Genomic DNA, 26,880 nt, shown 5'->3' on the forward strand with positions numbered 1-26,880 from the left:
GGTGGTGCGTATTGTGTCAATGCTTCGTCTAATCCAAATTCAATGACACTTTGCCTTTATTTTATATATTTACTGTTATGAAACTGATATACTTTTGTTTTTGTAGTTTTGATGCAGCAAAAGAGGATGGGTCACTTGGAAGACTTGTGAACGATAATAATGTCAACCCCAATGCCAAGATGAAGTACCTAAACATACAAGGAAGCCCCATCTGTGTTTGTTTGCAACACGAGACATCAGTCAAGGAGAGGAGGTCACCTATAATTATGGTGACTCGGATTGGCCGTGGAGATGCAAGGTAGTCAAAATGTTACTTTTAAAGTTCTTTCTAAAGGAAATGCTTATACCATATGATATGTCACATCCATGAATAATGCTTAATGATGTCCAAGTAGCTTTGATTTTACATTAATTTACAATTATCTTTGACAGTATTAAAACGGTTATTGACATTGTTGGTTGATGAGGTGAAAAAAGAAATGTTGCTACCTACAAATATCAAAGTTTCTGCTGTATTGATTATTCAGTTTTGACCTGATCCCGTTGGATTGATGTTTATTGTTAATAGCTTCAGAAATCTGAAGGAAAGTCTTCGGACGGGGAGCACGGTGAAGGTCCATCTACATCCGAGCCTTCTCAGAGTACTCAAAAGGTGTCAACAAGTAAGAGGCAAGAAAAGAGATCTCCAGGTGCATCAACTAGTCTGCTCAAAAGATATGAAAAGGTAAGTCATATTTGTAGTTTTATGTTTTAAGCTACATATTACGGGTGTAAATTCCTCTTTATGCGTCAACATCTTTCTACACATAATTTATTTTTTTCTCACTGTGGCTGTCTGATTCTTCATAATTAAAAAACAGATTAATTTAGTTAATTTATCTTTTTTTGTATTCAATATTGTAAATAAATTGCAGAGATATATCAAATGGAGGGTTACATTTCCAAACTTTGCGTATACGGCCGTTGGGCTTTTTAATCCGGCCCGCCGAGTATTATACTTATTATAAGTTATGGTAAAGACCGCTGTAACGCTTCTCCATTCCCGACTTGAGTTTCCCGAAGCAAGATGATGGCATCAGACCAGCATTTATGTTTCTCAATGCTTATTTATTGCTCAGCGCTCTTTGAGGCTGTGTGTGTCACTCTCCTGGAGCAGAACACGGCAGATACACACGGTATCCTCCGACTTTACGTAAAGACCGCTGTAACGCCTTCTGCTGCAGAAGAGCGCACACACAAAGCTTAAAGGAGCGCTGAGCAATAAATAAGCATAAAGAAACATAGATGCTGCTCTGTTGCCGTCATTGTGTTTCGGGAACGGAGAAGTGTTACAGCACTGTGCCATGCTTTCTGCCGACGTATCAGGCTGCGATTCCAGCTTGCTCTCTGCTCACTTCCACCCCTCCCCTCACAGGCAAGCTCGCCAAATGTCTTACGATTGCCGTAATGTACCGCATACCACTGAAACGCTCCGCTTCTTAGCATTCCGAATCCTTTGGAATTACGTCGGAAAGTGTTAACTTTAATTTGAATTTGGCATGTCACTTTCTGTCGCCGGAGACATGGTTTGTACGACAAGAGTTTTAGAGTTGTAAAATTAACTGACAGCTGCATCCAGAGTATTGCTCCTCGGCATAAGGAACATCAGACCCATGTGACTGCACCGCCCTATTAGGCGATTGGCCTGGACCTCCACAATATTTTCTGTTCTTCATGTGGCCCTCTGGGAAAAATAATTGCCCTGTCCTGGTGTAGACCCTTAAATTACTCTTGTTGTAATCTGGCACTATAGATACAATTTCAGGGGGGCCACCCTGTTATAATGGTATGGAAACACTGGTTTGTGTTTGTCGGTCCCTCCCCCCTGAAGTTGTAAGCCTAGGGGTCAGAAACACGGTGTAAGATTGTATCCATATTCGACTGCTCAACCTCAGCAGCCCTCACAAAAACGCTGCTAGTATTTAGCCTTGTTTAGAGTGTAATCAAGTAATGCAAATGTATTACGTCTGTTGCGTTCAGGGGCAGCGGTGAGGAACGGACATCCCGGGGTCACAGGTTTATTACAGGAGATCATAACGTTGACAATTTAGTTTCTGCGTGTTGTCATTCTTTCAAAAGAGAATCACGATTTATCTCAGAATACATTTTTCTTTACCTCACTTACTACTAATGGGTGTCAGTGTTTCCCTTAGGTTTACAGCTTCAGGGGGGGGGGACCAGACCGACCGACACAAACACTTGAAACATTTTGGTGTTCATTTATTTTCATGACCACAACAAAGGGTGCACATTTTGTCACTGCAGTGGATTTTTCGGGCCTTTTCAAAGAAGGATTCCAGAGCCTCTTGATAAGGGCCCGAGCACTGACTTAGTCGGAGCGGAGGACCTCTCACGTTCATGATTCCCTGAGATGATCATCTATTACAACACTTGATGGTACAGTTCCACATCCTATTTACTGTCTCTTTCTACCCCTTTTCTGCTCCAGATGATAACAGTGAGCTGATTGAGTCTGCTCAGAGGGACGAAACTGACCAGCTTGAGACCTCTGTGGATGGCCTGAATCCAACATTCACACAACTTGGTCTCCTCAACTGGGTTGAAGAGGTAAGCAAGTCTAAACTTAAGTTTCATTACATTATGTGTGAACAAAACATTAAATCCTCTTCATGTGTGCGTCTGTGTGTGTATGTGTGTGTAGTCTCATCATATGGTTTGGATGGACAGGGTTATATGAGGACACTAGACATTCAGAATCAACCTTCTATAACTATTGTGTGTGTGTGTGACCACCTCATATGGTATATAGGGACAATGATATATGAGGACACGAGACAGTCAGAATTGACATTCTATAACTATGTGAACTACTCTAAACACTATTCTGCCTTTCATTTATCTCTGGAGTCAGATGACATTGAACAAACTCTATGGAATATCTTAAACCTCCATGAAGTTTGATAAATATCTTTACCTCGGGATCTTTTAAAACCCTTTTACATCTGTAATTATGACGGTCCACCCAGTCTCTTTTGTTCTTTTTTTAATCAAATGTGTCATAAGATTAATTTAGTTGTATCTTTTTTTTAAATTCAATATTAGTAACAAATAGAGATGTGTCAGATGTACATTTCCAAGCTTTGCAAAGAGAACCAACAGTAGAATCGGGCCTGTTCCTGATTCTTTTGTCAACAGTAGGATGGTTCTCATTCAAAATCTGCCGTTTTAAATCAAAATATGTCATCAACGTGAATCGTGTAGATCAGAGCGCATTCACTGCTCCGCTACCTGTGACACTGCCAGCACGCATTGACTGCAAGGGGGTGGACTGCCCAGTGCCCACACACACACACACACAAGGCAGCGATCACTCACAGCGAGTGATTGGAGACATGGCATCAAGTGCAGAGGCGCATTTGCTGGCCGTCCGTGGCTTTTTGGAAGTACTATGTCTAAATTGCAGACAGTGAAGGAAAGCCAACTTTTTTTGATTACTATTATAGATCAATTTACCAGTATCAAAATGTGTGGTATTGTATAAAATTCTGGTATCGTGGTATCGGTTATCATGATATTTATGGCAGGTATCGTAGTTATAATGTTGGTATTGTGACAACCCTAGCAAGAGGCAGAAAAGACTGTCGGGAAAAGGCTCATGGCTAAGCAGAGCAAATGAGTCCTTTAAGGACTTGCTCAGGACAAAAAAAGGATGTTGGTTCATAAATGACTTTAACCAGATTGTACATTTTGAAAATGTATATTTTTTATTATTATTAGGGCCCGAACACTGACTTAGTCGGAGCGGAGGACCTCTCACGTTCATGATTCCCTGAGATTATCATCTATTACAACACTTGATGGTACAGTTCCACATCCTATTTACTGTCTCTTTCTACCCCTTTTCTGCTCCAGATGATAACAGTGAGCTGATTGAGTCTGCTCTGAGGGACGAAACTGACCAGCTTGAGACCTCTGTGGATGGCCTGAATCCAACATTCACACAACTTGGTCTCCTCAACAGGGTTGAAGAGGTAAGCAAGTCTAAACTTAAGTTTCATTACATTATGTGTGAACAAAACATTAAATCCTCTTCATGTGTGCGTCTGTGTGTGTATGTGTGTGTAGTCTCCTCATATGGTTTGGATGGACAGGGTTATATGAGGACAAGAGACAATCAGAATCGACATTCTATAACTACTGTGTGTGTGTGTGTGTGTAACCACCTCATATGGTATATAGGGACAATGATATATGAGGACACTAGACATTCAGAATCAACCTTCTATAACTACTGTGTGTGTGTATGTGACCACCTCATATGGTATATAGGGACAATGATATATGAGGACACTAGACATTCAGAATCAACCTTCTATAACTACTGTGGGTGTGTGTGTAACCACCTCATATGGTATATAGGGACAATGATATATGAGGACACGAGACAGTCAGAATCAACCTTCTATAACTATTGTGTGTGTGTATGTGACCACCTCATATGGTATATAGGGACAATGATATATGAGGACACTAGACATTCAGAATCAACCTTCTATAACTACTGTGGGTGTGTGTGTAACCACCTCATATGGTATATAGGGACAATGATATATGAGGACACTAGACAGTCAGAATTGACATTCTATAACTGTGAACTACTCTAAACACTATTCTGCCTTTCATTCATCTCTGGAGTCAGATGACATTAAACAAACTCTATGGAATATCTTAAACCTCCATGAAGTTTGATAAATATCTTTACCTCGGGATCTTTTTAAAACCCTTTACATCTGTAATTATAACGGTCCACCCAGTCTCTTTTGGTCTTTTTTTAATCAAATGTCATAAAATCTTTTTTTGGACCAGTGTCAAGCATCACCTGGTGTGCACAACAATATCCTCCTTGGACAAGTATGTTCAATGTTTGGGACCTGTATCCTCCAAGTGGCGTGTCTATGAATGCAGAGATAAGATATTTCGTGGATTGGTACAAAGTGCGTCTTGGGGTATTAGGTCGGTATATTTGCTGTGTTCAAATGTACAAACCATTCTATAATGAAACACTTATGACAAATAATCCTTAATTCACAGCATAGGATGCTATATCAACTATTTCCAAAATTGTGAAGTGTAAGTATATCATTGAAATTACTTAAGTGTTTTATTTTTGCCTTATTGGTACTGACAAGATCTCTTATGGTTTAATGCTAGAGGTTCTTTTCCAATACACCAGCTGTTACACTTAAAAGTGTAAACATGGGCAACAATTATCTCTATAAAAGGGGACATTTTTGCATGTTCATGTATTCCAGATCTCTGTATTGCTCTGACAGGAACAACTGTGGTATTTAAACTTGTACTATATATTCAAAATGTCTTCCAGTTTGTTCTGGCATCAATCCTCAGAAGAGTTACAAATGATAACCAACACCCATCACAGGTGAGTGGAACACAGAACAGAGCACATGTGGTTTGTTGTTGGTCTTTAGCTGTCTATCATTTTAAATCCTTTGTTTTCTTACCAGTTTCTGGAGTGCATGTCCGATGAGGAATGCACACGGACTCGGAAACACAAGATGACGACGATGATGATTATGATGATGATGATTCCGATGCAAGCATCCCCATTACGCCTCATCAGTTGAAACCAGGACGGATTCAAGTGAAACCAGTACTACCTGACGCTGGAGCATCTCATGGGTCAGACACAAGCATCCCAGTCGTCAAAAGATCGCCCAACTCTTCAAATCACTTCCAATGCTGCTGAAACCTCGAGTTACCAACGACTCAACACAGGAAAATTGTGAAGTTGAACTTAACAGACAACAAGTAACCACAAACGATTACTGTTATGTTTATGGTAAACCACAAAGCAACACTATCTGTCTCTCACTGTCTTTATGTCTCTCTATCGATCTCTCTCTGTCTCTCTCTCCTCACTGTCTATGTCTCTCCATGTCTCTCTCTTTGTCCCTTCACTGTTTATGTCTCTCTCTGTCTCTCTTTGTGTCTCTCTCCTCACTGTTTATGTCTCTGTGTCTGTCTTTATATCTCTGTCTCCTTATTGTCTACGTCCCTCTGTGTCTGTCTATGTCCCTCTGTCTCCTCATTATCTATGTCTTTCTGTGTCTTTCTCTCCTGACTGTCTACGTCTCGATGTGTCTGTCTCTTGTCTTTATATCTGTCTCTTTATTGTCTACGTCCCTCTGTGTCTGTCTTTATGTCTCCCTCTGTCTCCTCATTGTCTATGTCTGTCTCTATGTATCTCTCTCTCTCTGTCTCCTCCATGGATATGTCTCTCTGTCTGTGATGTCTCTCTCTGTATCCTTACTTTCTATGCGTGTCTGTCTGTGTCTTTATGTCTCTCTCTGTCTCCAAATTGTTTATGTCCCTCTGTGTCTGTCTTTATGTCTCTCTCTCTGTCTCCTCACTGTCTCTGTCTCTCTGTCTTTATGTATGTCTCTCTGTCTCTCTATCTTTATGTATGTCTCTCTGTCTCCTCACTGTCTCTCTGTCTTTATGTATGTCTCTGTCTCCTCACTGTCTCTGTCTCTCTATCTTTATGTATGTCTCTCTGTCTCTCTGTCTTTATGTATGTCTCTCTGTCTCTCTATCTTTATGTATGTCTCTCTCTCTGTCTCCTCACTGTCTCTGTCTCTCTGTCTTTATGTATGTCTCTCTCTCTCTGTCTCCTCACTGTCTCTGTCGCTCTGTCTTTATGTATGTCTCTCTCTCTCTGTCTCCTCACTGTCTCTGTCTCTCTATCTTTATGTATGTCTCTCTCTGTCTCCTCACTGTCTCTGTCTCTCTATCTTTATGTATGTCTCTCTCTCTCTGTCTCCTCACTGTCTCTGTCTTTATGTATGTCTCTCTCTGTCTCCTCACTGTCTCTGTCTCTATCTTTATGTATGTCTCTCTCTGTCTCCTCACTGTCTATGTCTCTATCTTTATGTATGTCTCTCTCTGTCTCCTCACTGTCTATGTCTCTCTATCTTTATGTATGTCTCTCTCTGTCTCCTCACTGTATCTGTCTCTATCTTTATGTATGTCTCTCTCTCTGTCTCCTCACTGTATCTGTCTCTATCTTTATGTATGTCTATCTCTCTCCTCACTGTATCTGTCTCTATCTTTATGTATGTCTCTCTCTCTGTCTCCTCACTGTATCTGTCTCTATCTTTATGTATGTCTCTCTTTCTGTCTCCTCACTGTCTCTGTCTCTGTCTTTATGTATGTCTCTCTCTCTGTCTCCTCACTGTCTCTCTCTCTGTCTTTATGTATGTCTCTCTCTCTGTCTCCTCACTGTCTCTGTCTCTCTGTCTTTATGTATGTCTCTCTGTCTCTCCTCACTGTCTCTGTCTCTATCTTTATGTATCTCTCTCTGTCTCTCCACTGGCTATGTCTCTCTATCTTTATGTATGTCTCTGTCTCTCCACTGGCTATGTCTCTATCTTTATGTATGTCTCTCTCTGTCTCCTCACTGTCTCTCTGTCTTTATGTATGTCTCTCTCTGTCTCCTCACTGTCTCTCTGTCTTTATGTATGTCTCTCTCTGTCTCCTCACTGTCTCTCTGTCTTTATGTATGTCTCTCTCTGTCTCCTCACTGTCTCTCTGTCTTTATGTATGTCTCTCTCTGTCTCCTCACTGTCTCTGTCTCTATCTTTATGTATGTCTCTCTCTGTCTCCTCACTGTCTATGTCTCTATCTTTATGTATGTCTCTCTCTGTCTCCTCACTGTCTATGTCTCTCTATCTTTATGTATGTCTCTCTCTGTCTCCTCACTGTCTCTGTCTCTATCTTTATGTATGTCTCTCTCTGTCTCCTCACTGTCTGTCTCTCTATCTTTATGTATGTCTCTCTCTGTCTCCTCACTGTCTCTGTCTCTATCTTTATGTATGTCTCTCTCTGTCTCCTCACTGTCTATGTCTCTATCTTTATGTATGTCTCTCTCTGTCTCCTCACTGTCTATGTCTCTCTATCTTTATGTATGTCTCTCTCTGTCTCCTCACTGTCTCTGTCTTTATGTATGTCTCTCTCTGTCTCCTCACTGTCTCTGTCTCTCTATCTTTATGTATGTCTCTCTGTCTCCTCACTGTCTATGTCTCTATCTTTATGTATGTCTCTCTCTGTCTCCTCACTGTATCTGTCTCTATCTTTATGTATGTCTCTCTGTCTCCTCACTGTCTATGTCTCTATCTTTATGTATGTCTCTCTCTCTGTCTCCTCACTGTCTATGTCTCTCTATCTTTATGTATGTCTCTCTCTGTCTCCTCACTGTCTCTCTATCTTTATGTATGTCTCTCTCTCTGTCTCCTCACTGTCTCTGTCTTTATGTATGTCTCTCTCTCTGTCTCCTCACTGTCTATGTCTCTATCTTTATGTATGTCTCTCTCTGTCTCCTCACTGTCTATGTCTCTCTATCTTTATGTATGTCTCTCTCTGTCTCGTCACTGTATCTGTCTCTATCTTTATGTATGTCTCTCTCTCTGTCTCCTCACTGTCTATGTCTCTCTATCTTTATGTATCTCTCTCTCTGTCTCCTCACTGTCTATGTCTCTATCTTTATGTATGTCTCTCTCTGTCTCCTCACTTTCTCTATCTTTATGTATGTCTATCTCTCTCCTCACTGTCTCTGTCTCTATCTTTATGTATGTCTCTCTCTCTGTCTCCTCACTGTCTCTGTCTCTCTGTCTTTATGTATGTCTCTCTCTGTCTCCTCACTGTCTCTGTCTCTCTATCTTTATGTATGTCTCTCTCTGTCTCCTCACTGTCTATGTCTCTCTATCTTTATGTATGTCTCTCTCTCTGTCTCCTCACTGTCTATGTCTCTCTATCTTTATGTATATCTCTCTCTGTCTCCTCACTGTCTATGTCTCTCTATCTTTATGTATATCTCTCTCTGTCTCCTCACTGTCTCTCTATCTTTATGTCTCTCACTGTATCTGTCTCTCTATCTTTATGTCTCTCTCTCTCTGTCTCCTCACTGTCTCTGTCTCTCTGTCTTTATGTATGTCTCTCTCTCTGTCTCCTCACTGTCTATGTCTCTCTTTCTGTATGTATGTCTCTCTCTGTCTCCTCACTGTCTCTCTATCTTTATGTCTCTCTCTCACTGTATCTGTCTCTCTATCTTTATGTCTCTCTCTCTCTGTCTCCTCACTGTCTGTCTCTCTGTCTTTATGTATGTCTCTCTCTGTCTCCTCTCTGTCTCTCTATCTTTATGTATCTCTCTGTCTCCTCACTGTCTCTGTCTCTCTATCTTTATGTGTGTCTCTGTGTCTGTCTCTCTTTCTTTGTGTCTATGTGTGTCTCTATCACTGTCTTTGTGTCTCACTCTTTCTCGCTCTGTCATTCTCTTCGGTTGTTTCTATCTTTAAAAAGTATTGTTTACATCCCACTATAGGCTTGTTCCTCGATTGTTTGTATCTTAAAAAAGTATTGTTTACTAACCACTAAAGTCTGGATACATCAATAAACTAAATGATAAAGCGCCCCAGCTCTTTGTTGTGTTTTTCATGTTTAATGAAAGCCAGAGATTGAAGCCAGGGTGTTCAGTCACTGGCTGGTTCTCTCTGCGTAGATGGAGAGATGTATCCATCTATTTATCCACGTACTGGCTCACTCTGGAGGGGGGCAACGTGCATGCCTCCAATTTGGTCATCTAATAAGATTTATTTTGATATTAAATTGACTGTTCCAGTAATACTGTGTCTTGTCAGGTTAGTGTGTATTATGTTAATGAGGAGGCGGGGTTATTGTCCCTTTAAAGACCCAACAGTGTTTTTTTAGTCCTTATAAACCACACTTTTGTCAAAAAAGAAATGTCTGCCTATACCACCATATAAGTAGGTGGCTGTGTATGAAGTTGTGTGCTGTGTATCTCAAATCTAAAGTCAGCTGAATTTTTTTCAGATTTTTAAAAGTGTTTGAACCTAACTGCCAAAGCTGTGGGACCTCGGGAAAGGGTAGTCCATCTAAACCATAGCCGGGCCTGTATAGCGAAAAAGACTGGCTATGTCATGTATACCTGTATAGGTGTGTGTGTGTGTGTGTGTGTGTGTCTACTTAATCCTCTCTCCAACTCCAAAAACTGTAAATAAACAGAGGAAAGTGGGATAGGCTGTGTTGACATTTTTTTGGTGGATTTTATGTTGTCATGGCTGCCAATATCAAGCAGCGCTGAGAACAGCAGTTTCATACTGACCTTCACCACCAGCTGCTCTCCAGCTTGCCCCATCCAACAGGAGTTACCTGCCTAGATGCACTGGTTGTCTGACTTTTCTCTTGTGGTGTTATTCATTCCTGATGGAGTTTACGTCTAGATCTACTTTCCCGGTGCATGGGCCATCTCAAGTGGACTTTGGTTTATACACTGCAGGTCTCCCTTCCGTCATTCTGTTTATTAGCCCGAACAAATATGTAAATACAGGGACAGTGATGTGCTGTCTCTCGTCATGTTTCAGTTTCATAAAAAAAAGTGGGATACTCTCCAGCTTCACTGCCAACTTGTTTAAAGGTTCATGGTTCTGCCCAAGGGGTTTATATAGAAGGAGTCTGTGAACAGTCTTAATGGTGACATCATCTCCGAATCACTCTGCAGTCCTAAAGAAAACACTATTTTCCTCTTTGACAGAGGACATGTATATGAACAACCCTGCACACAGGGAGCTACTTTAAACTAGATCTCGTGCACAGTGTTGTCCTGGAGGGCTCACAAAAGACTAATGTTTACTGGGCATTTCAATTGGACACTGAATCAATCGCTAAATCGATTAGCATCTTTGGAGACAAAGCCCCTAGAAGGAGAGTAAAGTAATCTGAACCTTGGATTGCTCCGGGTTGACTGTAAGAGATGAAAAAGAGAACACCACACATCTTCATAGAGATCTTAAAACAATAACAACAGTTTACTCATCTTTAAATCCATCATAGTGTTGTTCAGTCTTGTTATTGAAAGCTAGCGGATAGTTTATTTGTACTTATTGAGCATATTTAAAAAAATACCACATCAAATTAACCTGATGAATGAATTGGATTGGTTTCACAGTTAGCGTTGTCCTTTGGGAGCAGTTTCTTAATAAGCTTTGCGTGGCTCAGTTTCACTGAGATCATGTTGACTCGTCTACTCGTTCAGTCAAAGCTGCAGAGCAGGACGGTGTGGCTACTTAAGGAGATTGAGATTGAAGCAACAAGGTCGATGGACAACACTGTTGTTCTCATTCAAGATATACATCTCGACCTATTGTGCCAAATGCTTGATTCACAAAGAAACAAATGTTGGGCACACATGGAAAGTGGACGAGATCAGGCGGCAGCGACACGGGAAGGTGACAAAAGGCTTCAGTCAAGTCGGGACAGTTTCCGGAAGCCTTCAACGAATCTACAGGAAGTCACAGGAGTATTATACTTATAGTTTGCCGTTTGTGTTCTTTGTCTGCATTGTAAAGCACTCTGTAATTGAGGCTTGTGTTGATAAGTGCTATCTAAATAGCATGTATTATTATCATCAACCACCACACAAGATATGTTTATTGACAGAAAAACCTTCATGACACAACATGAGACTAATAACCTGCAATCTAATGTTAAATTACACCGAAGAGTAGGATTTGGGCCAAAACTCACTGTTTGTTGTCAGACAACAGCCCGTTGTTTCCCATCATGATCTGGGTCTTGCAGTCAGTGAAGGGCAATGAAAAGATATGCCTCCGACTTGTGAGGTAAGCAAGTCGGATACAAATCTAACCAGCATGCATTGTGCGGCGATGGTTAGTGATCAAATTGGCAAAGTACTGATTCACCTCGAACCACTTTCTAAATAAATATATAACAAATATTTTTGGGGTGTCCATTGTTTTTTTATTTTGATAAAAGAAACCTATTTGGATGAGTCAAATGTTTGACAACAAGTCAGACATTTTACAGTGTAAAAATACATTTTACAGTGTAAAAATACATTTTAAGTCACTTCTTGTGGAAAAATTATGTAACAGTTCATTAAAAATCGAGTTATAATACATCATATACTATCTATACACATTGTATATGGCAAGAATGAAGTAAAACAAATCATGGTCCAACACATTAATGAAATGAAAGAGTCCACACCAGTGACTGATCTGCACAGAAAGGTGCCTTTATGTTATTTTATTACCATATAATTAAAAACAGGAAAGGTGCCTGTGCGATATGTACAAATTACAAACTTAACAAATATACAGTATAAATACATAAAAATAAACTACTAAACATAGAAATTGATCCCTGAAGTATAAAACAGGATAAAGCGACGCTTATTGTGTAGTTTGTGTTGTCGCTGTCCTTCAGGTTTCAGGTTTCATGTTGTCCAATCTTTAATGTTGTCTAAACCCAGATTTGGTGTTGAATTGATTCTGTTTTCTTTAGTGTGAACATTTCACCTTTGCTCAGAACTCCAGTTTCATCACATACATGTTTTTTAACAAGCCAAACTCATGTATTAGGTATTAGTTGTGTCTCATGGACACGGACATGTTTCTGAGAAGAATAGCATGCAATGTCCTCCAATTTAACCAATTCTGAGAAATTACTCGACAGGAGTAGGTTCCCGCTCTTAAGCCATTACATCGATGCCTCTCGTCATCCTCCTCCTCCTCTCCTCTTCCTCCTCCTCTGTCACCCCCCCCCCCCCCCATCCCCCCATCCTCGTTGAACACAGGCGCTCTCTCAATCCGACCTCGCAGACCTGTGCGTGCCACCGCCGCCGCTGCAACACATCTCTGACTCTGTTTGTCTCTTTATTTTGATTCTGTTTTAGTCCACAGAGACAAACCGGGGTAACAACAACAACAACAACAACAAAAGGAGAAAAAAAGTGGCCGCTACGGGGCGAGCCACAACAATGACCCGGTCCTGACTCAAATCGAATGGATTAGCCAATCTATTCTGAGCTCTAATGAGATTAGAGACATGGGTCGCGGCGCCGTGGTACCTTTCGTTGAGCTCCTCGGGGGACATGTTCCCCGTCAACAGTCCTCCAGACGTGGAAATGGCGTGTTTGATACTGAAGATGCCACGGACAATAACAGACACTTGAATGCACGCTCACCTGTGCCGCTTTTGTGGCGCGCGGATTCCTAGAAGTAGAAGTAGTAGTGGAAGTAGCAGCAGTAGCGGTAGTAGTAGTAGTAGAAGTGGTAGTGTCAGTAAAGGAGGACAACATGAAGTACCAGAAATATATCACGGTGATGCAGATGGCCATGGGAGTGACAGCCTCCAACAAAGACTGCCTCCCCACTAAGAGACAAATGTGGTGAGTATGGAGGTGGCGCGCGTGTGGATGGTGCGTATGTGTTTGTTGTGTGAACTGAGTGGCATGGTGTCTTGAGAAAATCGCTTTTTTTTATTTTGTAATGAGCCGTGTAGTTTTTGTTTACACGAGAAACTACCCCTTCCCCCTCTGTGTGTTTCGTGTAAATTAAAGCTGAGCAGCTGTTGGCGGAAGTCGGCTGACTCCACGTCTCTTTGCGTCCAACGACAGTTTCATGTCGATGGGGATGTCCACGCGCAGCGGGCATCGCGTCGGGGAGGAGAGGCTCGTGCAGTAGCCGTGCATGGGGCCGCGTTCGTGCGCGTGCCGTCTCTGTGCGTCTCGCTCGGTGGACTCTTGTTTGTTGTGATCCGGGTGAGTTTCACATGCAGCAGTCGGCGCGCGGACGGAGAAGGTGTATTTACAACAGCAACATAAAACAACGCTGCGCGCTCCGAGGGGGTTTTAGTTGCGCCTGCTCCCTCTCCCGGTTTCTCTTCCTCGGGCCTTTCTAGCAAGCGTTCATTTGAAGCTTCTGAGTGTCAATTTTGGGATTTGTATTCTCCCAGCAGGTCTCTGTTCTCACAACTATTTCTGTGAGCTGATCAAGGGGGGGGAAATGCCGGCTGGTTTCTCCTCTCCTATCTCTTATTCAGTAGCTTCATGCCGCCTGCATTTACATCACCATGTGGAGGAGTGATACTGAAGTAGTTTGCCATCATTGGATGCTCATGTGTCTGTATTTTCCATGCATGGATGTTTACACCTAGGGCAATTCATATCAAAGTATGTTGTTATTTACCTCATTATAACATTTTCTCCCAGCTGTATCCCCCAAATGTCGATACTTCATGGACTGTTAGTCTTTTGTAAACATCTGTTTCCATCAATTTCTCTTTGTCACTGTTTAATTGGGCTGCAACCAAGGATTGTTTTTATTGTCAATTAATCTGTTGATTATGTTCAAGCTAATCAATAAGTATCTTTGTCTATAAAATGGTCCAAATACTTTAAAAAATAGTAATGTTATGATCAAAAACATTTCATGTATCAAAATATTTCCAGAATCCATGGTGCAGCTTCAAAATGTTTGATTTGTTTTGATATTCCAACGATTAGGGTTTGATTAGGTCTGATTATTCGATTTGTCAATAAAAAAAGATAGTTGGCGACTGCATTGATTTTCGATTTTTAAACAGAAATGTGAAACATTCTCTGGTTCTTGCTCTTCCAGTGGGATGATGTGCTGCTTTTCTTTGTTTAATATTTTGGATTTTGTTGTACTGTTGATCAAACAAATCAGGACATTTGACATTTTTCACCGGTTCATCGAGAAATAACTGTCACATTTATCTGTCAGGAAAATAATTGGTCCTTACGGCCACTACAACAATATAAGACGTTTTATAAAGGGTGTTGGTATAATTGCCTTGTAAATCTCTTGAAAGAGTAGCTGTATCTCAAAATGTCAATATTGTAATTCATTATTTGTAAGGCAGTTAACTAACCAGTCATGTTGTGCATGTTATAAATCGATTGTTAATCAGGGAGAAAAAGCTTGATATTAATGTCTGTAACCTTATTTGACCTTTGACAACATGATCACAAGTTATAGTGTCGGAGTTACAGGTAAGTGTCTTCGTTTTGCTCATTCTTATTAGGACCTCAGTAATTGAATCCACAAACACCGCACAGCAGAGTCGTGTTCAGTCTAATTATGAGAGATATATAACACTTATATACCATGATATGTATAATGTAAAAATATATAATTATTTTTTACCATGTCATACTGTTATACCTCCATGAAATTCTCCCATCAGTTGCCAGCAGTTGCCAGCAGTTGCCAGCAGATGCCACTACTCAAAAAGTGCCACTACTAGTTAAAAAGTGCCACTACTAGTTAAAAGTGCCACCCACTAGTCAAAAGTGCCAGCAGAGACGAGGTCGTGTCAGGTCTCAGTCTCTCTCTTCATGATCATATATATATATATAGTGTCTTTTGTAGACACTTACTACAAATATGATATAGTGCTGTACACTGCTGTGTACATTATTGTTTTGCTTCTACCGCTTCACTTCGTAATATATGGTCGAGGGGCGCCTGTGATTGGCGGAGCAGAGGGAGGCGGGGTTAACCTGTCGGAAAAACGGAGCAGGCGGGAACCGTTGTTGCTGTTGTCTGACTTTCGCTGCACTAATTAATATATATATATATATAACATCCATCCTCCATTTTGTGATCATGAAAGTGATTTCTTCCGCTGTCCCTTTTTAACCAGTAGTGGCACTTTTTGACGCTGGCAACTGCTGGCAACTGATGGCAAGTGCCGCAAGTGTCACTGAGTGCCAGTGCTAAACGTATAACAGTATGACATGGTAAAAAATAATTATATATTTTTATTATTAAAGAAAGGCGGGTTATATATTACGAAGTGAACGTAGTAGCAAAACAATATTCTATTTTAAGTAAGTCTAAAAAAATTATCTCTATGCAGTCTGGCACTTGCCACTTGCAGAAGTGAGTGTGAGGTGCCAGTGAGGTGCCAGTGAGGTGCCAGTGAGTTGCCAGTGAGGTGCCAGTGAGGTGCCAGTGAGTTGCCAGTGAGGCACCGAGCGGCACTTGCCACTGAGGTGCCACTGAGTGCCAGCGTCGCTAGGGGGATCTCGCCCCTACTGCTAATTATAGGCTCTGATTATTCACACAGTGGGCCCATTCAGGTTTTCTTTTTCTTCTTCAATCCACATAGATAACATTAAGCACAATGGCATAATCCATCCAGATTGGCATTACTTTACAGTGACAAGACAAACACTGGTTTATTGTAATGATCTGGTGACTGTGGAGTTCCATCTATACATAGGAACAAGCCTGTAGTAACACACCTGACTGAATCAGAAGTCACAGTGGAAACGGTGTTCTCCTCTTAGCTCGCGACTGCTGTCAAATGTGTTGCGAAGGAGACCGCGGTCACTTGGTTTTGACACTCCTCCCTTAAGAGAGGCGCGGTGGTTTGTCTGGGGCCATCACATCATGGTGGGGGAAGGGGCACGGCCATTAAAACAGGATTACTGTATCGCCTCCGACAGCCACTTTAACGGAGGGAAGCTGAGCCAGCGTGTGCCTGCAGGGTTTCTTGCATGTCATGTCTGTCTTTATTCAGGGTGAAGTCGGAGCCTAGAGTCAGTAGGCTTGCATGCACACAAGTAACTCAATTACTGACTGCCCAGATTGAGGTAATACCCAACAATGTAACAAGATTTAAAATGGGACGAACCAAGTTTACATGAACCGTTTGATCTTTAAATTTAAATAGAGATGTGTGGCCACCATTGAGCTAATGGGAGTAGGGTTACAGAAGGTACATGATGGAAGGACCTTGTTTATTTCAGCTCTATGTATATTTGCAGAATAAAAACATCAAAAGGAACCAGACTGAGCAGTTTATACCTTTTATACATATTAGGATAAAAGGACAGGGTTAGAAGAGAGGCTGTTGAACATGAGCTCTAGTACACTGAGTTCATGCTGCTTGTTAAATTTAATTGGCTGCGAAAGTCAGTATATTATCTGCAACTAGTGGTTCTTCCAGCCATTGAGTGTAGAGTCAGGTTGAAGGAGATGATGCATGCATTAATGCTGATGATTTAGGACGTACTCAGCTACACTCAGGTCATGTTTTTATAGCAATAAAAACACAAAGGGAGTAGGAGTAGCTGTTTCTTTAACCAAACAAGGAGACAGAATGGAGACATCACTTATTATAGATGAGGAGGCGGTTGCGTGCCAGATGGGATAATGATCTTCCAAAAGACTTGAACTCCTTGATTCAAAATCTACTCGCATCCATCCATCATGTTTAACGAACAGTTTATTGCCTCCACGATGCAATAAAAACTTCACTGCATGAGGATGCATTTGAAATGTAACATGTTGGAGTATTTAGCCTTTAATTAATGGAGATTGATGCATGCCCAATGACAATTAGTGGTTTACAGTTATAAACGTGATCGCCACCTATGCCATATTTATATGCTCAATAAAGCTACAATGTGTGAAGTGCGTATCCGGTGGAAAAGCAACAATCGTTGTTATCTCGTGTATTTAGGGAGCTCATTCCCAGAGTAGTTCTGTTCTAATGTAGGAGTGTAGCAGTAAGTGTTTATTCCCATTGGGTGTAGTCATGTCAGAAATCAGGTATATATGATGTGCGACCTGTGCACAGCCGGGGCCTGAGCATGAGTCACATGGTGGTTATTCTATAATTTAAACAAAGTTTTTCAGATTGGTGCAATCCGGACAACATAAACGTCACTACCTATATATGTCTTTGATAGGCAGGCGTCAAATAAATCAGTCAGGCTCTCGTAAAAACATGCACTGTGTGGCTAAAATGTCCGTTACCCGGTGTATTGGAGACGCAGTGAATACGACTGTGCTGGCTGCAACGATCAGCAGCTATTGTGGGTCTTTTATTTATTGTTAATCCGCCACAGATTACTTGGTTAACGTATTTTGCTGGAATAATGTAAATATAATTTTATTCTGAATATAATTTCAATAAAAAAACAGTTCAGATGAAGCACTTAGTAAATACAAATAGAATACTCTAAAGTATATGACTCCATCACACTGCATGAAGCACATTGTTATTATACAAAACACAGTGGTCTGTAATAACCACAACACTGAAATTAGTTTAAGATGATGCATACATAATAATTAGCCTGGTGATGTGTCTTTATACTGGTCGCAGCTCTTCAGCGTGGGTGTATCGTCCTGTATTGTGTGCCAGATGTCTGCTCTGCTCCCAGGGACAGTCCACAGTGGCAGCCCTGCCTGGTGTTCTGAGTCCACCTGCTTAATGATGCATTAAGTCAGCGTCCCTCCTTCCCCCAACACACACACACACATGCAGTAGCTCCTCTGCACTCCAATTTGCCTGTCCACACGTCCTCCCTCCCAGCTCTTCAGAGGAACACACACATGCAACGACTCTTGTCCGACCCCCTCCACCCTTCCAGTTCAACCAATGGAGGCCCTGATGCGTAATCTTACACAAACTGACAATGCAGCGCATTAGTTACCTCAGCAGGAGCCCAAGTCCAGGATGGGCCTGTCATGATAATCAGTATTTATCTAAAAAACATGCAAAAAAAGTATTTTTCTCTTTTATTCTTAGTATATCGTTGTCTCGCTCTCCCTGAAGTAAAAACAAAAAGCCCTTTTCTAGCAGATTCATGAAGTCTGATGTTAAAAAGAGTCCTGACTTCGTGAGAGTATTGCGAAGGTGCACGCGCACGTGTTTGTGTTAGTGTTTTTGTATTCAGTGTTTCTGTCCATTAGGAACTCGCATGTTCTTACTTTAGCAGAACGGTTGTAATCTCCTCTCAGATGGTTTATACCACTAAAGGGAACAGATTACACAGGGTTTATTGACTCGTGGCTCTCTCCCTTACCCCCACCCGCTCTCTGTGCATCCCGTGGGTTCATGTGTTTGTTGGTGTGAATGTTTGTATCTGAGTGTGCGAGTGTGTCGGTTTATTTGTTTAGTTTTTCGGTTTGGGCCTTTAGTGGTACGATTGGAGAAATGTTGCACAAAGTACTTTTCGACTGCTAGCATTTTATATGTTATTGCTTATTTCCTGCCATATTGTTCTTAATGCATCTTTTGCATCGTGCAAATAGTATCGTTATTTGTTCATACTATAAGAATATAGCATAGGAGCAAGTGGCTACCATATGCACCCTATCACCCAGTCCGACACTAAAGTTAAGTAATATCTAGTTAATCAGTAAGTTATCTACAAGAAAAAAAAGTCAGTATGTCGATATTCCTCAGATTCAATAGACAGACTCTTGTACATGACGTCACAAAATGTATTTTCTGAAACGTATCTTAACAATATGATTAAACATGAACATGGTAGCCAGCATGATTAACAGACTTAAAACAACCATAGAGAGTATGTTCAAAGAATGGGATACAAATATAAGTTTGACATAGACCAAAACTATTGTATGGAGTCCGACTGCAGCTCTGACACAGTGCCGGTCTGGATTAATGTCATGTTGAGCCTAACTAATGGCTCCTTAAAGAGCGTGTTGGTGGCAGTGATGTTGCAGAGGCCTATCAGAGACTCATCGTCTCAAGTCAGACGGCGAGCAGCAACGACTTTTAGAATCTGTGAGTCACACGTTTCTGGCCTCTGGTGTCTTTCGACTGTCACGATGGCTCACAGGGGACAGACGAGAAGGAATCCATCACTGCTGTCCCACAAATAGAGAAGGACACAGCAGAGGAATCCACTTTTGTCTGACAAAGACCTCAATCCATTCTCTTCAAATCGTTCCTTCTGCTTGGCTGATGTATACCTGTCTGGCTGTGCCCACAGTAATATGTTGATGTTACATAATCAACGTGGTACAAGTACATGGTACAGGTACGTAGTACTCCTATGTAAACATGTACCAGCAAGAGAGAGTCATTACTGTGCCGACACCTCTTCCTGTGTTTGTTTATGTTTCTTTCAGGACTTCCCAGTCCTGGCAATGGACAGTTATCTGAAAGTGAAATGTATAAAACATGCTACTTGTGTCTGGTGCATGTGGTAAAGGTAATTCCGTATCTCAGGCTACTCTAAATGTTTATCCCAACTTGACTTCACAGCAGATCTCTCCTGCTCACACATTGACTTTTAATTTGCCAAAATGTGGAGTTTGTGTTTCTATTGCTGTGCACACATGGGAGGAGCCTTGCTTTTTGAAACCAGCCTTGGACCTGCCTGTTACCCGCCTCTCCACAGGGGTCAGACAGCACTCGGACATGAGCGGCGTCCCGCCTCGTTTGATACATGTCGATACGCCTAATCTGGTCTGCCCATCTGTCAGCCTGTCTGGCCTACACTCAAAAAAATGATTCAAGCCCTTCTTAGAGGTGACACATTTAAATATTGTTTGATACATTTAAATAAATCAATTACAAAAAAAAATATATATATATTATGAATAATTGTAAATAATGTAATAAATATTTCATTTATTTATTATTTTTTTATTACACACAAAAAACGATTCAACCTTTCTTCGAGGTGGACACATTTAATATTGTTTGATACATTTTAAAAATAAAATAAAAAAAAATAGATATTTATATTTAATGGTGAAAAATAAAATATGAATATATTCATTTATTTTATTTTTTTTTATTTATTTAGTGTGGTGTCAATCAAAAAAAATGTGTTTCATTTCACTGCACCTCACCTTTGCTTTTTGCTGGTTAAAGAAAAATTGAGGTGACTGACATGAAGAGGCGGCTGTGGCTGTGTGTTGGTGCCAGTCGCCTGCACTCCAGAGTCCGAGCCAGAGGTCCTCAAAGTCAGGCGGTCCTGTGGTCTTGTTTGCATATTTTGTTATTGTAGTTTAGTTAGTTTATGTTTTACATTTACAAATTAATTAAATTTATAAATTATAGTATATTTTTATTATTTTTATTGAGATTTTGATATAAATGAAACTTACTTTACATTTTATTTTTTATTGCACTGATGTTTGAAATTTTGTGCATATTTATTATAATTATTGGATGGAACAATTTAAACAATTTCATCCAATGAGTCATTTCTTTGAGTGTACTCAGACTCTTGATCTCGCCAGAGATTTTCAGTGGTGTCCTCGCTGCCCAGGTGGTTTTCAAAGAGCTTACAGACGCCAACTAGTAAATAAAAGCAGAATGATGCATGTTCATGTTCATGTGCAAGGCCATCACTTCCAGCTGAACAGTCAGGCATTATGAAGCAGTCAGGACGACCTCTGAGCCATACGCTGACAGTGTCCCTCTGTCCTTTGTCCCTTTGCATCATGGTCTTTTTCTTTTTGTCTTTCGGCCCTTTTCTTCCCTCTCTGCCTCTCAGCCTTATGATCCTGAATGCTTTGTTCACCCGTCTCCTTTCCTTCCTTATTCTTTGTCTTCGTGTTCTGACTTTATTTTTCCCACCTGTGCAATACAGGCCCTGAAGTTAGTGAGTGATTAAAACACAAACAAATGATGTGCATACAGGCACCAAAAAAGCTTCTTTGGACAGGTCCGAGAGTATAAATAGAAAGAGGAAAAGTCAGTAAAGCTATTTTGGATGCACCGCTGTTGCTCGATGAACTGGAAGAGATGTGCAAAGACAAACCCCCGGATCAAGAGGCATGTCAAATGTTAAAGTGCTCCGTTTAACATTTTGGTCCGAGCCCAGTCAATTGTTATGAGACGTAATATAAAAGCTGTTCGCACTCTTCTCGAGTTAGAGCCACCTGGGCAGAGGAGGACAGGAACTCTGTGATGGGATCTCTGTGTGTGTGTAAGTGTGTGTGTGTGTGTGTGTTTGTGTGTGTGTGCCTGAAAGTATTGCTGCTAAGGTAAAAGTGTCAACGTAGCGATGAGACACCTGATTTTGTCCGTGTAATCCTCACTTTGCAGAACCCATTGTTCTGCAAAGTGCTCTCCGTCTGAAGATCTGTCATAACATATGACCTCTGAGTTAACAGGAGGATGTACCCTGGAAGCCCCTCAACGTCTAGCCCGACCCCTTTCATACCCGTAGGGGAGCCTTGTTCAACTGGTCTCTACGAGCTCACAAAACGTTAACTATAACTGGCCATTCTGTACATTTTAAATCTGTTCAAGTGTAATTTTATACATACAAGAATAGGAAATATAAACATTAAGGTTAATCCATGCATTTTCCAAAATTAATCCTATTTTGGGGTTAAATGAGGTACGTAACCATATTAGTGTATTACAATGAACGGTGTTCGGCTAGCCCTGAGTTTGAATAAATGGCCCGGGGAGCTACTGCTGTGGACAGGGGCAGCAGCAAAATATTATTTGAGTGAAAAAAATCAATATCCGTTTTTGGTGTGTACAGTTTTGCTGTCAAAGGCAAAACTAAACTTTCTGACTTTTTAATGATGTTCTGATGTTGATGCAGCAAGTGGGCAAACTCTGGCGAATAGAGCGCGGATATTATATATTATTATAATATATTTAATTATGCTTTTATATCTAACAATATTTAAACTGAAGAGCACTTGTCAGCTAATTTATTAATCAATTAATCAATGAATGAGACTAGGCTCTCACATTTACACGTTGCTGGAATGAGATAAATTGTGAAGCATTTGCAAATTACCTCTTAAATCCAGGCAGGAAGGAGATTCCCTATTTTGGGCTGAAGTCTCATGTGATATTCATACACTTCACCTCTCACTGTAGTCAATGTCTAATTTTCCTTCTTATATATATTTTTGTGCTGCAAGATGTTTACACTAAAAGGTCACTTTGGGGACACACTGGGCGTTCCAGTTTGTGAGTTTCTCCACATTTCTCCAGAGGCAGTGACAAGTGAAAGAAACTTCTGTCTGCACAACCAGACTGTGTCTAATCCATTGGCTAGCATGGCTCAAAATATTTTCCCTAAAATCCTGCAGCATCACTGATGATAAATCATTCATACGCCAGCAGCCAGTGAGCAAGTGTATTGTTTGTTTCCTGATGTTTAAACTTAAACTCAGTGTTTCTCTTTCTATTCATTCGTACACGGCTCAACTTATATTTATAGTCTGTGTTGTATCTAAATTTAAAAAAAGAGGTGAGAGAAGGACAAAGGGCAGGAAATCAAAAAGTGTCATCTGATCAAGACGTGTCGAGAATAGCTCTCCGGGCAGCTGCCAAAAGTAGATGCACTTGTTTACAGTGCAGCTTTGCTGCTTTCAGATTGATTGCATCAGTTACTCTTTGCTTTGATCTTAAAAGAGTGTTACACATTATTTAACATCTTGTTATTTGAAAGTGTTCTTTAAATTATATCACATTTTTACTCCGTGTCAGGAACTTCCATAGCAAAATATGCAGTGAAAAGGAAACCTTGATGTCTCCAATCCTTGAGCCAAATGTTCCATGGTTCCCTTTCTCTCCGTTGTCCTGTTTCGCTTTTTATGATTGTTATCTGTGAGAATAAGATTACGTTGTAAAGTGGCCTCCTTGAATCACTCAGTTATACAGTCCATGTCAGCACTCTTCATTCTTAGAAACAGAGTTAAAACCCACAGAGCTCCATAAGCTGCTGCTGGATGAGTGTTTGGAATCTCCTTTGAAAAGCAACACTGGGATTAAAGTGATTCAGTTTGTGTTTGTGCTGTTAGTAAATACACACGTGTGTGGATACTGTGCACAGGTCATATAGAGGACAGGGAATGAATGGCATTCATTACAAATTAGGGACCATTAAGTATTCTTGGACTGTAACTGAGAGTTTGAGAATTTGAAACAACATGAAACTAGTAAGGTGCACTTAGTTGAGTGCAGATCTCACAATCTGCAACAGCCGCTGTTGGATTTTAGGATGTTATGAACCGGGGACTGGTTATGAGTGAGGACTAAGCAGGCAGTCAATTGAATAAAACGGGAAATAAAAGGTGTTTTTTTCAAATTCGAGCCCTTGAGAAGAGCCACTCTGATGTTAATCATGCCTATTCTAGCAAACAATGTGTCAGTGGACCCAATTGCCTGTGCACCTTTGGCTTCAAAGCAGCATCCATTATGTTAATATCTGAGTGTGGTTTTATGGACTTAACCAGATGTCACCGGCTGCTGCCTGACGTAAACAGTAAGTTGATCTGCCATTGTTGATACTTTGCCATACTGCTGTTGCTTGTTCGGGGTGCTTAAACCTATTTTATTACTCGTCAAAATACATGATTTTATGATAATAAAAGAGAGAAAAGAGTTAAGTAGTTGACACTCGCAGATGTTTAGAAATTGTTCTTGAAAGGAAATTAAAAAGATAAATTGATTCGTAAAAATATGTTCCCTCTTCATTTCCTGTTGATTGACCAACGCATTTATTGACAGCTGCTTTCAGCTCCAGCTGGTTACATTAAGTTCATTATTTATTGATGATTATGCTAAATCAGCATCCAGTTTATGTCTGTGTAGCCTAACTCTGAAATAGAGAATACAACCAGAATGTTCCAGGAGCTGTAGCATTCTTAACCTTAATATAGCCGTAAACTGTAAGCTATGTACAGTAAAGATATAGGGAAGCAATGTATAATTGAGCAGAGAAGGAAGTTACCCTTCCCCTGTCTGTGTTCAAGTTACACCATGCGTTAGCTCCCACCATCCGGTTCACTCTCAGATTAGCACTGTTAGCTCTGTCAGCACTTTTACAATCGTTTGCACTATTAGCGCTGTTAGCACTTCTAGCTGTGAGCACTGCTAGATGGGAGCACTGCATAGGCCTACTGTCACCACTGCAGACTGTCAGCACTGTTAGCTGTGAGCTCTGCCAGCTGTGAGAACTACTAGCTATGAGTACTAGCGACTAGCTGTGAGTCGCCAGCTATCCGTTGCCATGTTATTGATAGCCGATGAGAGGCACTCAAAATATTTCCAATTGCAGATATTGCACATGTAGCCGAAGTCATGAAGTCAAACATTTTAAGAATTACTGAGCGTTTTTTTTCTCAGCAATTCACTTTAAGTTACCTTGGACATTCCCTCTATTTGCTGCTGTGCACGTAAGTAGCAAAGCAGCTTCATCGGGGCTTAATAATAGATGACTAGTGGATGCTTTATACCTAATCTTCTTCTGCAAACTACCCGCTGACATTCAACCCAATTATTCACACATGCTGGAATGCAACTACAGCCAAAAGGGGAGCATGTCCTTTAATAAAGAAATCAAGAGAAAAGTTATGTCACTTAGATCCTCCAGGCATCTTTATGTTGTCCCTCAGATATGCAGCAGTGCCTGCAAGCAGTGCAGGTTGTTCTTTTGAAAAAACATGATCATTCATTGTGAATCATGTGGTATTTAATGAATGTGGTCATGTCAAGTTGTTGAACCCACAAGCTATACAACATCAGGAACATTCAAGAGTTGAGGCCAGACAGACGTCTCAGATGTGTCTGTAATGAAATACTGTTTGTACTGCTTGATTGGAAGGAAACGGGTGCATTCAAGTGGCACACAGCCCATTTACATTAACTTAAATCTTCATGAACTAATTTGTTTGGCCAATTTTGTTATGTCATTGTTATGGTTTTCTCAACCAGCTACCTTGTCTAACATCCAGCAGATACAGAGCAACATTAACATTCAATTGAAGACCACATGGCATTTTAGCAATGTGTGACTTCAGACAGGGAAAATATGTCTGAGGCAGTCAACGGCACTACATTTGCGTGCCTGCATCATTTCTAATGTTGTTTCTTTGTCTGTTATGTTGCAGGGTAACCCCCCAAGATGAAGAAACATCGCCCTCAGATGATCCCGGGTATTCAAATGATTCTACAAGTACTACCGGTGGCGCTGGTGCTATGGAAATGCCTGCCACCTTCACCCTCTCGTTGCCCATGAGCCAGGGTAAACCTTCCCTGCGTCGCATCAAAGGCCGCATTCACCGCAGCAAGAGCCTGGACAGCATGGATCTGCTCGACTCCAACGTAAGACTCACTCTCAACACCTCACATACACACAGAGGAGGATCAGGATAACACGGTTGATTATTTTCTCGCTTATTCAATGAATCCATAAATTTCAGAAGCTGGAACCAGCAATATTTGCCATTTGGTCTTAAAATAGGACTCATGATTATTTGATTATCAGAAAATATCTCTTAATGGACACAGAGTGTGGTGAAGAAATACTTCTTTTTATTGGACCCCCTCATTAAAAGAAATAGCTACAACAGGACAGAGAGAAGTATTTCTTTATTTCTTTGCTACTGTTACGACAAATTTCCCCTTGGGGATTAATAAAGTACATATCTATCTATCTTTATTCCTCCAGCAATAATATTTGATTGTCCTGCATTAAAAGATAAGCTGTGATGTTGACAAAAGTACAGCTCCTGTGATTTCAAAGGGAGAATGAATGTCTAAGTAGTCGAAAAACACATTGTTATTCTCCTGATAGTTTAATTCAGATTTAACATTTACAAAAGCTACAGCACTAATACGTGCACACTTAAACATATACGCACCTACACACACACACACACACACACACACACACACACACACACAGTGTAACCTTTGGTTATGTAATATATCTTTGATATTCAGATGAGCACAATTTTAACACATTCCATATGTCTCTCTCTATGACTGCTTTATTCTCGTAAAAAGTATTAATCTGATAAATGATTGGGTAAGCTGCTTGGACCTAAAAACCCTTCCTAACTCTGGGATTGCCATTGAGCTGAGAACTGCGTTTGACCCACCACCGCCACCGGTCAACTTATGCGTCCTAGTGCGTGTGTGTGCTTGTGTTCGTACCTGTGTTCGTGGTATTTGTGTGTGTTTGTGTGTGCGCTTGTGCGTGTTTCTGAGTGATGTGGTTTTTGGGAAAGCAACCAATGGTTTATGATGTAAAAGCATGCCAACCTGCTGCTAATGCATGCTTGGTGAGGCTATTTTTTTGTGGCATGGGAACACAGAGTGGACATACAGATAAATCTGTCTCCTGCTCCGCACTACTATATTTCTCTCTCTTTCCATACTACTTTATTTATGTCTTGACCCTGTGCAGATGGGATGTTTTCT

The 26,880-nt window shown here is 40.8% G+C and overlaps 1 protein-coding gene and 1 long non-coding RNA gene across 6 annotated transcripts in view; both read left to right on the forward strand.

Annotated features, from left to right (window-relative positions):
* The first annotated feature begins 206 nt into the window (after window positions 1-206).
* On the forward strand, window positions 207-5,559 carry LOC130193199 (uncharacterized). 5 transcript variants are annotated; one of them, XR_008831524.1, is made up of 6 exons: window positions 207-298; window positions 569-724; window positions 2,489-2,607; window positions 3,913-4,933; window positions 5,097-5,440; window positions 5,526-5,559. It is a non-coding gene; the product is annotated as an uncharacterized LOC130193199 (long non-coding RNA). The 5 variants fall into 5 exon arrangements; XR_008831523.1 differs by having other exon boundaries at window positions 3,913-4,031; window positions 4,867-5,440; XR_008831525.1 differs by having other exon boundaries at window positions 3,913-5,130; window positions 5,384-5,440; window positions 5,526-5,555.
* A 7,395-nt stretch (window positions 5,560-12,954) lies between these two features.
* Window positions 12,955-26,880, forward strand: part of tjp1a (tight junction protein 1a) — a 92,678-nt gene continuing 78,752 nt past the window's right edge. Inside the window, exons 1-2 of the mRNA XM_056412732.1 lie at window positions 12,955-13,285; window positions 25,566-25,779. Coding sequence (XP_056268707.1) covers window positions 13,194-13,285; window positions 25,566-25,779 — 306 coding nt within the window. The 5' untranslated portion in view covers window positions 12,955-13,193. The remainder of the gene's footprint in view (window positions 13,286-25,565; window positions 25,780-26,880) is intronic.

This window comes from Pseudoliparis swirei, chromosome 4, assembly GCF_029220125.1.
Source record: "Pseudoliparis swirei isolate HS2019 ecotype Mariana Trench chromosome 4, NWPU_hadal_v1, whole genome shotgun sequence".
NCBI classification, from domain to species: Eukaryota; Metazoa; Chordata; class Actinopteri; order Perciformes; family Liparidae; genus Pseudoliparis; species Pseudoliparis swirei.